Genomic DNA, 13,608 nt, shown 5'->3' with positions numbered 1-13,608 from the left:
GTTTTTTTCCGCTCTTCAGCTCAAGGATCATAATGCGAGTTCGGGGACCTGCAAGAGAGCAAAAAAAAAAAAAAAAAAAATGGAGGTCTCCAGATTAAACAGTAATTTAAAAGAATAAAGCTGGTGAGTAGTTTCCTCAACATGTCTGTTATTCTCTGTGTATGTAGACCTTTGCCTTTTAACCATGGTGTTTGTTGGTTGCGTTTTTCATTGGTTATATGCTTATTTCTGCAGTTTTATGTCTCACTGGCTGCCAGTGGAGTTACCAATGAAATATAGAAATCTGCCGTAAAAAAACGAGCCAATAGGTCGTCTGCGCAACCAGCTCGTTACGACACATATTCGTGATTCATCGTTGGGCGACGTCTAGCGGCCGTAGTCAGTATGTCGGGAGAAAAGGAGGAGGAGGAGGAGGTTAGGTGACAGCACAACAAGGTCCCCCTTAGGGGGAGGGCAGGGTCGACAAAACGTAAGGACTCTCACGCAGGAGACCGGCATCCGGTTCCTGTGTGAAACTCATGCTGCCGATGTCGTTTCTTTTACGCATGATCAATTCACTCCCTAAAACGCGTTTAGTATTGAAACCATGATGCTGAAGATCCTCTAACTTCAAAGATGTACTTATTTCAACCCACGACTGCTCCACAGCCTTAACCGTGTGTTTATTATTGTTACAGCGACGAGGAAGGTCCACCACGCCTGTCGCTGTTACTTGCATTGGGCAAGCTGCTCGCGCCAGCAGGAGGGCACGCACGGCACGTGGAGGGTTACTGTTATTGTTACGTTACATCCTTGAGGACTGGAAAAACGAATTCTGCATAGACCACTATCAGATCACAGCCTGGTCTGGAGACTCACTGTCTCCAGATCCTTTTTCGATTCTAAAAGCATGAGACGGTAAGGTTGTTCAAAGCTGCGCTACAGAGTATCTCATGCTGAGCCCCAAAGGCAGCAATAACTATTCAGTTTTAGGAGATTTTAAGACCCAACATTTGTAGATTTGTAGGAGATGCCCGGTGCGGCATGAAGACCATGTTTAAAAATGAATAAGTATCAAAAACACCTAGGACCACAGGAATATTTTATCGTGTGTTTTGACATTTAACCGTCTATCATACCCCCCAAGTGTTAACTTGATCAAAATGAGTGGCTGTAAAGATAGAGATTGAGATCACATTCGACATTTTGGTCCCTTTTATTTCATGTTAACCACATTTCAAACAACTAAACAACCAATGGTAATGGCATCACCAGATCTAAACAACACTTTGCTAGACGAATAATCATCAGAATAATAATTATATATAAAAAAAAAAAAAAAAATGTACAAATTCAGGACGAAAAAAAAAAAAAGAAATCCAGAGAAAAACAAAATATATAATACAGATGAATGGCCATGAATCGATCCAACACAATAAAAAGGAAAGCATTTCTGGCATTCACATTGTCTTCAAAACACGTTGTCTTTGTCTTGATAGGTCCATTAACGAGCCTGACTGGACTCCGGCAAAAAATAAAAGGTAAGCGAACAGTTTGCCACAACATTTTTCCACAAGTATGCTGGTTCTGGCCACGAGCATCGAAAGCTACGAGCAAACTTTGCTGACGAAACAAACGTTCACCAGAGTGAATTGTCATTCCAAACTGGGTCGTCCATTATCTCAAAATACTAACACCTGCTGGTAAGACTTGATGGCTGACATAAAAGCAAATCACAAAATGGGTTAAACTGTTTTTCTTTTCTTTTTTTTCTTTTTTTTCACCCAACATAGTGACGTACAAAACTGTTCAATGATTCCTCTATAACAGAACTGTTGTGTTTGAAGCCCTTACTCTGGTGTCTTGTTTTTTTTTTTTATCGGCCATATTACCTCAGGCTATATGTGACTATGTTTTTATCCCCCAGATGTGCCAAAGAATCCCCTTAATATTATCGCAGTTCTTGTGACTCAACACAGTCAGAGGGTGCTGAAACGAAAACAGAGGATTTTTCTTTAATCTGCGCTTTTGGTCTAGTTTTCCTCACGTCTTTTAAATGGGACAACAGAGAAAGTCTAACGTCTGATAAAGGGGGAGCTGAGGACGGTGACACGTCCTGTTTAATTCTCATTAATTCCCACTCTCCAACACATGTCCCCTGAGCTGCAGTGGCATCTGAACCGTCGGCCGCGTTGACCTTCTTCCACCCTGGGGTCAATCACCGGCCGATATCGTTTCCTATTAGGCCGTGGAGAGAGTTTGTCAAATTAATTTTTAAATCTGCACACCTTCGTGGGCTCGGCGGAAAGCAAACTTGAGGCTTTTGCAGAGGGAAAGTAAATGTGACCTGTCTCTTTGCCTTTGTGTTGTCATGTTAATGATGGTTGGCAGGACCGGGAAGCTGTCTAATCCCCAAGCTTCGCTTTCGCCGAAATTTATCCGGTGTGTCACACGAAACACAGCATGGCTTAAGGAATTTACCTAAACCAAGGAAACTTAGCGAGTTTACCTCTTTGATTACCGCCGGGAGAGTTTATACTGCACTCACTCATGTCCAATTCTGGTTTGAAACTACTTTCTGAATGATCTAACTTTAGAGAGTAACACAAAAAATGTGTGCACAGACATTTTTCCTGTGCCTCGCTTTCCCGCATGCTAATGCTGCCAAACCAGGCTGATAATGTCAGAGCGGCCTGAGGTGAATGACAAAGAGAACGGGCAGCCAACAGTTCCAAACGCTGTGTTTAAACAAATTCCGTCTGCCTTTGCATCCGAATTTTGTATCTTAAATAAGAAGGTACCGAAAAAAAAACGACCCGAAAAAAACACAAACTTTTTCACCGTCGCATGAGGGGAAAAGAAATTACAGATACACAATTTTCACAGCCCAGCTTAAGCCCAAATCATCCAAACTAAGAAAATGCAGCTTTAACTTTAAACAGCTGTAAGCTACACGGTACTGAAGACAACTGTTAGGCTGTTAGACGACTGTTTTTGCCAGCCTGCAGTTCCGGACAGGGCGCGTGAACATCGTCGGGCCAGTCCTAATTTGTTCACTGTCCTTTCAGCACTTTCAAGGCAAAGCAACGATCAAAACCACATCAACCAACCAGACAAAAAGGTATAATAAGTTATATTTTGTTATATTTGTTATAGTTATATTTTTTTCATCTGGAATAAGGGCATTGTTTTTTTTTTGTTTGTTTTGTTTTTTCATTTTCAGTATCTGGTCGTTCGAGAGCTTATTTCCAAACTGCTTCCTCATTGTAAGTCACTCTGCATGTGGGGGTCCGCTGAATGTGCAATATGCAAAAATATAGATCTCAATTTCTTTGACAACATGTCTACGTGGCCGGTTTGTAGTAAGGTAACGTAAGACTTCGTTCCAGACTATAATCACAGAGTTGCTGAAAATGACACTGACGCAGCATTTTAGAGTGATAGTGTTTTGAAATGATAGCTTTTATTTGTAATGTGTCTGGTGCATGATGTTTGTCTGTTTGTTTGTTTGACTGTGGTTGTCTTATCTTATTTACAGTAAGAGTGGATGCACACTGTAAGATTTTGACAAGACTGACTTTCCGTAATTTTATCCAAAATTATTTCTTAAACTTTTTTTTTTCTCCTTACGGCCCCAAAGAAAAAAGCCCTGGAGCAGAGACAACGACGTTTGATCTTGAAGGCGAGGGACGATTTTTTTTTCTTTCCTCTGTCTAATGCTTTTATTCTTCGCCGTGCGCCGGACTCAACTTGTAGCGTCTGACATGTTGCTTCGCCCCGTCTGAACAGTATTTGTAAGCATTTGTCCAAATAAAAGTGACCTTTTCTGTCACAAGAAAGTTAGAAAGGACCGTGCTTCGATGCAGTATGAAGGAAAGGAAACCATGCTGGGAATTTCGTAGCCAGTTACTGGATTACAAGTATCACTGGCATTTAACATCAACACAGTCCGCAGCCTCTTGCTACGAGGAAATTTATCAGAGAAAGTGCCAGAATGATTCACACGCGCCTGTTGGTTTTTGCTAACTGAACCCTCCACATTTGAGCTAAACTCAGCCGAACGCTTTCCATTGCTTTCCACGCCGTGCGGATGAACGTCGGGGTCCAAAATGCGGAGTCGCGGCGTCGCCTGAACTTCAGCTAAATGTGAAAGTTTCCGAAAAATCTTCCAGTGTGCGTCCAGCCTTCAGAGGGAGACAACATTCAAGGCGTAGAATATATCTAAAAAGGAAATACTGTACATTAGTCACATCACAGCCCAGCAGAGAGTAGAGAGATAGAGAAGGAAAAATTGGCGCTTTTTTTTAAACATCGGATTTTGTTTTTTCAACATATCGTTTTTTTCTTTTTTCTGTGTACAAGCACGTAAAGTCCCCAGTCTCGCTGAAGCGAACACACACACACACACACACACACACACACACACACACAAAAATCACCAGTGTGTATGTTTGTCGCTTTTTTGTTTTTTTTCTCTTCTGTACAGGTTGTGTGTGTGTGTGTGTGTGTTGTCACAGGCACACATATAGATACACACGCACACGCTCAGATATGCAAGCATGCGCTCTCCGATTCACACACAATCATGTGGACGCGCTCTCAAACACACACACGCGCGCACACACACACACACACACACGCACACAGGCACACATGCCGACGGGTCGGGTTCGGGTCAACACGAAGCAGTTTGGTACTGTGTGTGTGTCCCAATCCAGTGTTGTGTTGAAAATCACAGGCAGCGTCAAAGGCGAATCAGAAAAGAGAATTTGGGCCAGCAACCAATCAGAAGGAGCTGAGCGCCTCCAGAGCCACTTCGTAGCAGAACTTGTACTGTTCCTGTGGAGGGACAAACAAAACAGAAAGCAAAGCTCAGTGTCCTCAAAATGATCTCTTAACTGATACACATTGCCGAGAAAAGATTCAAAAGTATGAACCTTTATGTCAATTTTAAATATTTTAAACATCCCAAATATACTTTCCCTGAGCATCGTCTAAAGTCGGAAAATGCTGCTCTGGTTCAATTCAATCCAAGTCGTGTTCGTAGGATCTAACAGAGCTGTGTGTGAAGATACACAAAATCTAAAGCGATCCCAATTAAATCCTCCCTCCAGCCAGTAAAGCAGTAAAGCTTTGATAAATATTGGAAATCAGTACGTTCAGAAGCATAATCCTTTTAAACCCGCACTGTGTGTGTGGGGGTGTAGTAGTGATTGTGCTGGTTTGTGTGTCTCTTTTAGACACATACACCACATACCGCAGTCCAAAGGTGGGACTAACAAATTGATCACTTCTTCGGGAAGGAGATGAGGAAGGTGTTGAGACAGCTGCTACCTGTGTGTGTGTGTGAATATGACCATGCACGTAGCCATGGAGAGGAAGGCATCAACTGTCTCACCCAGAGGACAACTGCCCCAGGGTTCTGGCTACTACACTATGTCTGTTTCTGTGTACGCGTATGAAACGTACGCGTTTGCATGCGTATATCTCAGTAAGTGTCGTGCCAGCTCACCGGTCAGACAGAAAATCCGTGTTGGAAGTCCTGTACCACCAGTAATTGTCGCATGAGATTGCATTCCCCGTGCTGGTTTTGCTTTTGTTTGGTTTTTGGTTTTAGGTCAGGTTTTTTTTTTTTTACGTCGTAATTACGCCGCGAGAATTCAGAGTCTCAGCTGGACTTCAGGCTACAATAATGGTGGAACGTCTCGTTATGTGTCACTGGCTCTTGTTTAGTCTCACTTCAGCGCGGGACACATTTTAAGAGCCTCTCAGTGCCGACAATGCCAAAAAGGCAGTCTGTTCTCCAGCCCTAGTATCTATGTTTTGTCTGTGTATATGTAGGTGCGGTATGCACAGCCGGTATGTGACTGTATGTTTCTTGATAAAAGTTGATATGTCTGTGTGAAATGAAATTGTCAGACCTCTTCAAGACTTTCCCTCCATATCCACCTGACCACCTGACCTGCAAACTGTTTCATCGTCATCTCCTGACAAAATCGGTGTTTCCCGTGTTGGGAGTCCTCACCATGGTCTCCACCATATTAGTCTTGTTGTTCCTCAGTGTTTTGACGGTGTGGAAAACGTCCACGATGTTCTGCTGCTGGATCATCTCGTTGATGCTGCAGATGGCACAGAACGTTCCAGAACGCCCTCCGCCGGTACTGCAGGGGAAGAGGAGGAGGAGGAGGAGGAGGAAGGCCGGAGCAGGAGGGGAGCAGCGGGAGGGAGGGAGGAGAGGAGGTAGTCATGATTAAACAACATCACCGTCATCCTGGAAACCGAGGGGGTTTTTTTTTAGCCGAAATCTTCATGCTGATCATAGGAGGTGAAAGTAAAAAAAAAAAAGAAGAAGAAAGAGAGCTGGAGAGATGAAGGGAAAACAAAGAATTTAAAAAAGAAAGGGAGAATTTAAAAATTGACATCTGATCTTTTCTAACCAGCTGCTTTGAAGTTCAACAAGTCAGAGATGTTCGCCCCCCCCCCCTTCACAGAACAGCAGGAACTTGCTTTTTGCCTTTTATCACCCGTGTTTGAGTGTAGGAAGATTGGTTTTCTGTTTAGAAATCATTAAACCTCAGGTTTAAGGGCAAAGGAAAAGGTTAGGATCGGTAAGCGTTCATTAGATTAAGTTTAGTGATTTAATTAGGTTCTGCGTGTAGACGTCACACTGTGGTGCACAGTAATAGATAGACGAGCTAGAGGAGAGTTAGAAGAGCTTTGCTCATACAGTATAATGATTAATGTAATTAACGTCTCTTAACCGTCAATATCTCTCATATCTGACTTTAGAGGGAAAACAAAGAAAATTAAACTTCAATACACACACCTGTCCCTGCAGGGATATTTATGACTTTAGGAAAAATGGTGAAGATTTGTCAAATTTCAGCTTTTTATTTATTTATTTTTTTTTTAATTGAACAGGCTTTTAGAACGACTTGGCTGTATCCCTTGGTTCTTAAATCCTATATGGGTTAAATAATGCAAAAGTTGAAAGACAAAAAAAGAGAATAATACACAAAGCCTAACTAGGTTTCTAACTGTGGGGTTACGGCGCTCAAAACATGCAAATCACTGTACAGAACACATACAGGTTCCAGAAAGCCGAATCTGAGACGTTAGAGAAACCTTTCTAACGCTACCCACAAGTAAAACACGTAAGACAATAAAAATGAAGGAAAGGCTAATGGAGACAAAGAATGACAGGACGTGACGGCTTGAACATGCAGTGCAAAGGAACCTGTCACTACATGGAGTAAAGAATAAGAGCTCTACTTATGGATTTAAGACGTTTGAATAGGTTTCTAAAACTCAAATTTGGCTCTTCTTAGACTTTATAGAGAGGATAACTTGCTGTAATGGACAAACTCTGCAGCGAGGCAAACATATTTGTGTGTTTACTGGCTGTGTGCCGCAATCAGCAGTCAGGGCCCTGCCAGTCAGAAGTCAGACCACCCACCATGAAAAGAGCTCCAGACTCTGCCGTCTCACCTGGTTCCAGCTGAATTCCTTCACCATTCAGACTGAATAAAACATTCAGGTGCTGAGAGGAAGAGTGGCAGCAGTCACAAAAATCACCCACCCACCTGCTCCGCATTAGCAATGCCAGGACCGCTAGAGTTTGCCCTCCGACCGGGGTCCGTTAGACGGCGTCAGATTAGTGGTCGATTCTCCAGATTATATTAACTTTCTTATTCTTGCTCAATTCTTATAATCTAATGCTTTCAAAAGGAGTAAACTATAAACAATAGAAAATATTTCACATTCATAAAATGTTCCACAATACCAGTGATTGAAAACCCTTTCAGCTCAGCACCTCTTCAAACACAGCGATACCTCTAGCTCACGAACCAAGTCATTTTCAGCAGGTTTTAGTACGTTTTTTTTTTTTTTTTTTTTTTTCATGTGTAAATGTGTAAATTCACACCTGAGGCCTTCATTGAACTGGGCCTGGATATTAAAATGCAAAAGTTATTGCTTATGCACTTCTTTTCTGACTTCATGCAAGTTTCATCTTTTCAGGTGCTTGCTTCAGTTTAAAAAGGTAACTTTTAGGTAAGGGAGGACAAAATGAGAGCCAATACATTTTACATCAGTGCTGTTAAAATACATCTTAGGGTAAAATACATTAATATTATGAACCTAATTGCTGAGGAATAACCAGCAAACTCAATAAAATCAAGACAGGTCAAGACTCAAGTGTTAGTGTGGGTCAAGGCAACTGAATAACTTTAACAGTTTCGTTAGGAATGAGACGTTTGGTAGTTTTTTAACATCAATATCTATGGTCAACCAGTAAACCCCTAAATCTAGCTTATTGTCAAAGAAACTGCCACGAGCATACAACTAAAGCCACAGAAAATTCCTTCGACAAGCCATTCCTCACTTCTACAATCGTGATCTCTGCGCTTTTAGCTGGCGTACAGGTGTTATGGTATGAAAACGGTGTATGTACAAAACGTGTCCGTCCATTAGTGGCTGCTGTTATTCACACCAGAGAACAGTCGATGCTGAGGCTCTTGGTTCGGTATTTGGTTAGTGTTGAAGGAAAAAACAAACTGTAATCGAAATATTCATTTATACAAAGCAGGAAAATTACCTTTTCACCTCCCCCCCGAAATTACCAAAAACTCTACACGTACGTGCACAAGGTGTTGTGGACGCAGATTACATGATGACTACGTTTCTCCACCCAAAACTGGATTTTCTGACGATGGATCTTATATTTATACCGTTGTCCTGTGGGTAATTGCTGATTTTTTTTTTTTTTTCAACTGGGATCTGGGAACAGGGCACTCACTAGAAAGAAGTTCAATGGAGCCAGAGAGCAGTCAGACACTCATACAGGTTTAAATAGACAAACTTCCAGGTTAGCAAAACCTGTCTATCGTACACATCCATCACGTTCACAGATTCACTTCCCTATTTAACCTACCGTACTTGCCACAGTCGTGCACCACACTGTGCAATGATGGATTATTAGCAACATGAACGGTTTACTCCCTTTCAGTTATGCCTCCAAGTAAAGTGGTTTAGATAATCAGGCTAAACCTTTGGCTTGTTTACAACCCACCTGTTACTTTGGTGAGTACAGTTTTATCATAATCGATAGAAATCTACAAACATTTGAAAACAAGATCCAGCCTGAGTGTTTGTTTGATTTTTGGACTTTGGTTAAGGTTAGAATAATTTTTTGAAAACCCTTAACTGTAAAATGTTAAATCTAAAATTCACATCTAAGCCTAACACCCCCAAGCTAATTCAATGTCCCACTGCTGCCTGTTTGCAGTCGTATCTTTTCCTCTTTTTTTTGCGGTGGTAAAACAGATTTCTCTCACTCACTCATGTACGCAGCTCATGTTCACATCATGCCCAGAAATTCACGTGGAATCTGGAGGGTAATCAGCTTATTTGGACAACAGAAATGTCGGAACTAAATCCTGTGAACCAAAGACTCTAACAAAGAAAATGTGGCAATCAGTGTGGCTGGTTAAGTACTTTGTGAGAGAGACATACTTGGAACCACATTATTACAGATATGAACAGCTACATGCTGTGAATATTTTAGGGATCCGTCTGGACTAGACAGCTCAATATAAAATACGTATTTATATACAGAACGTTTAAATCAATAAAGCACACACAGAGATTGCTGTGTTAAGCCTGCTGCTTATAACAACCGGGGTTCCCCGAGTGTGATTCGCTGAAAATGAGACATTTGTTCATCATTAAACGACTTCAACCTCTGGGACAAGTGAAGATGAGAAGAAGCAGAGAAATAATCCATTTCACCAGCTACTGATTGAACCATCATGTCCCCCCTTATCTCTGGTATTACTGATACTGTGAAATCAATAGCTGGGGCTGATTAGCCAGTGTAGCTGTCTTGAGCCAGAAGCGGAGAAAGCTTACATCCCCATCACTCACATTTACTGGGGCTGAGCGTGACAGCCGGGCTAGCTGGTGATTAAAAGATTTGCTCCCAAATGATTTTTCTTTTTGTCTTTATTTGAATTCCGTACCGTTATTGTTTTATTGGAAAACAACTGATGTACTTTTAAGAATTTTGTACAATTTGTCTTTTCCGCAGAGTTCAGAGTTAAACGTGTGAAGTCAATAGCTATGAGTGGCGGATTGATTTGAGCTGGGGGTCAAACGATGGGATACGTATCTCTGTCACTATCTTTATTCATATAGGACACCCGGCATTTACGCATTGATTCTGCATTTAAGGGTCAATACCTGAGCTAAGATCCGCCGGTCATTTTACGGTATTTTTACGTAGCAGCAGTGATTAAGGCTCACGCTGCTTCTTCCAGGGACAAACTATTTACGCCGTGCGACTAAAAGAAAATTTAAAAAATACGTCTTTTTAACATTCAGTGAGTAGATAGTGGTTCAGCGGTTGGCAAAATATTGATTGACAGATGATTTTACTGAAGAAAATCTTTTTGAAAATTAAAATTAAGAAGGTAAAGTGACTTTGATTCCTTACCATGTGTGGCTTACAATCTATAAAACTTGTGAGGATATTTCTCAAACTCTTCCTCACACACACAGAGATGGGAACACCGAAAAAGCAGACAAAACTTCACAAATCAATGCCAATCCTGATTGGCCCAATGAGCTGTGACAGAGGAAGCCGATTGGATGAGCACCGGTGATGTACTTAAAGCAATGTTTGGAGTGTCTGTGCATCTGTTATTGTTAGTGAGAGTCCCTGTAATCTCTTATCTATAGATTGTACAGCCTCTGCTTCCCTCCCTCATTATCAGCTTCATTTGTTCTGCTTAGATAGGAAGTGTATGGAGCTGAGCAGTGTTTGTGTACTTGTGTGCAAACTCACAGGCATATGCACATATGTGCCTGTGTGTGTGTGTGTGTGTGTGTGCGTAATCAGTATTATTTAGGCTTGTTTAAAAGATCTTTGGTAAAAATAGAAATAATAGCAATGCAGCGTAGCAGACACTATTCTAACTCTACATCTGATTTAAAGCTTAAAACAGAAATAACAATAAGAAGAAGAAGAAGGAGACTTAGAGTACTCGTTAAGGTTTTGGTATGTGGGCCAACTGTAATGACTCAACTAACACTGTACAGAACAAGAGAAACGTAAGGTTCTAGCTCTTTTAAATTCACGCGATAACCTCTAAGCAGCTTGTGGGTTGTAGGTTTAGATCAGACACATTTGGGGGTAATCTTTTAATCTCTACTTTTATGGCATTTATGAAAAGACCTTTAAAACTTTTTTATATCAGTACTGAATATGTTTGGTGCACTTCAGACATTTCTGAACTGAGATAAATGTTGAGTTTAGGCCATCTGTATGTGTGACAGAAAGAGAAATGGATGAGTCTCGAAATACCATTTATTGTATATATCACCTTAAAGGTTTGGGTATGGCTCTATGAGTGCTTGCTTGTGTGTGTGAACCGTTGCTTTGTCTGAAAAGAGTGTGTGTCTGTTCTTTTAGATAAAGTGTACTTTATCATTGTTAAGTGTATCTCAAATTCTTTCAACTCTCAGTGCCTCCTTCTCCCTGTCTCACACACACACACACACACACACACACACACACACACACACACACACACACACACACACACACACACACACACACACACACACACACACACACACACACACGCACACAAACCCAGGGCACATTTGTCTTTCCATGATTTTGTGTTGATTTATCATCCCAGTGAGCAGCATTTGTTCCTGTCCTCCTTCCACCCGCTTCCAACTATTTTATCAGGTTTTCGAATACGCGCGTCTACGTGCGCATCTGTGTGTGAACGTTGAACTTACAGGCAGTGTACCACGGTCCTCCCATCTCCTCCGTCATACTGCTCCTGCCACTTGGCCAGCCTCCTGACCAACTGCAGGATAGAGCGTTTGGAGAGCGGTGTGTCCCTGTAGGCCGGCCAGCCAATGAACTGGAAGTGCTGCACCAGGCGGTAACCGTCCTGTGGCTGAGGAGAGAGGTGTGAAGATTAGGATCACCATAGCTGTCATCACCGCAATCAACAATCATGCAGTTATTCCATGGGGGAAAGTACAAGTGGGTAAACAACCGAAACACCTTCGAAGTGCTCCAGCACGTGTAAAGTTTAAAACATCACATCATTGTCTCAGTCTCACTCACGGTGGTAATGCTATGTTTTCTCAAAATGAAGCTCAAATTTCCCCCATTGTCTTCACTTCAGTAAACAATGTGTTTTTTTCAACATTTTTTTCTTCTTTTCCACTGTGTAGTGTTTCACAAAGGAGGACACCTGATTCTGCATCCCAAATGCCTTGTGAGCCCCCCCAGTGGAAAGGCTAGCATGTCAGTATTCTATTCTTTCTGCGTTCTGTTTCGGCAATGCCTAAATGGTGCTCCAGACACCCTGATTGTTGACATGTGTGATCCAGAAGTCTGTATCTGATCCTTCTTGAACCAAGCGATGATCGAAAAGTGTCTGACGTGTTCTTTTGCCAAGTCAAGGCGCCGTGATCCCCTAATCTGGCATGATGTTAATCCTAAAAGACACGAATAACGATATGATCTAACGGTAGACTCAAGTGATACATTAAGCACTTGTCATGTGTTAGCAGGCTACAATCAGTTCTTGTTTCTGAACAAAACGTCTCTTCAAAAGAAATGGGATTGGACTCAACAAAGACGACATCTTATAATGTTTGCTTCAATTTCATGGCAGACAAAATGTTTTCATCTGTCTGGCTCGAGGTGGTTGGCATCCACCACCTAAAATACCAAAACCCGCCGTCACGTCAGATGGGTTTACTGCTAGGTTTGCCAGACATGCCTATGCACATTGACACAACCAAACAGATGCAGCACTATCTTGTTTTTTTTCTCTCCAAATCCTTACCTCTTTACCTGTCTTCCCGTTTCTCCTTCTTTCCTTCCCTCTCTCCCTTAACCTATTTCCTCTCTTTTACCTATCTCTCCACTTCTCCTATCTCCCCTTCCAGTCAACTCCTCTCTCAAACTGTTTCTTAGCCCCCATTTTTTTCCTTCATTTCATTTCTTTCTCTAAATCAATCACTGTACTTTTCCTTCCCTTCTTTTTATTTTCTCCTTCTTTGCAAATTTCCCAATCTCTCTCTCAAATTTTTTTTCCCCTTCCCTCACCCTTTCACTATCTCCTTCTTCATTTGATGGCTTACTGGTTGGTGGTACAGACTCAGCTAGGTTGGAGCTGCTCTCACAGTGTGAGATCTGCTGTTGCGGCGATGATATGAGCCATTTCGCGCTAGAGTGGTGATGGGTTTGAGAGGGAGAGAGAGTGCTAGAATATAGAGAGTAGGGTAGTGGGGAGTTCACTAAGCACTATAGGAGCATGCAGACAACAGGACACCGCTACAGTTCTGCCGTCATGGATGGGTGATAAAATGAGATGAGATGGAAGTAACAAGAGAAGGCAAGAGGGGAGGAAAGAAACGGGAGGGGATAGATGAGAGCGGAAGTGAGGAAGTGAAGGGAGAGGAGAGGTGAGAAAAGAACGGAAGTAGGAAAGGAGATGAGAAGAGGAGGAACAAGAAGACAAGGTGAAAGGAATCTTCTAATTGTCCTGTTGTTATTGCGCCACTTCCGACTACACTACCATTTTCTCTACGGAGGAC

The 13,608-nt window shown here is 42.0% G+C and overlaps 1 protein-coding gene across 1 annotated transcript in view; it reads right to left on the bottom strand.

Annotated features, from left to right (window-relative positions):
- Nucleotides 1–1,795: 1,795 nt before the first annotated feature.
- ptprt (protein tyrosine phosphatase receptor type T) overlaps nt 1,796–13,608 on the bottom strand; it is a 239,634-nt gene continuing 227,821 nt past the window's right edge. Inside the window, exons 27-29 of the mRNA XM_040158914.1 lie at nt 11,788–11,951; nt 6,005–6,140; nt 1,796–4,818 (exon numbers count right to left, since the gene is read on the bottom strand). Coding sequence (XP_040014848.1) covers nt 4,765–4,818; nt 6,005–6,140; nt 11,788–11,951 — 354 coding nt within the window. The 3' untranslated portion in view covers nt 1,796–4,764. The remainder of the gene's footprint in view (nt 4,819–6,004; nt 6,141–11,787; nt 11,952–13,608) is intronic.

Source organism: Xiphias gladius, chromosome 21, assembly GCF_016859285.1.
Source record: "Xiphias gladius isolate SHS-SW01 ecotype Sanya breed wild chromosome 21, ASM1685928v1, whole genome shotgun sequence".
Classification (NCBI taxonomy): Eukaryota; Metazoa; Chordata; class Actinopteri; order Istiophoriformes; family Xiphiidae; genus Xiphias; species Xiphias gladius.
Note: the sequence above shows the minus strand (reverse complement) of the source record. Positions and strands in the feature narration are given on the sequence as shown.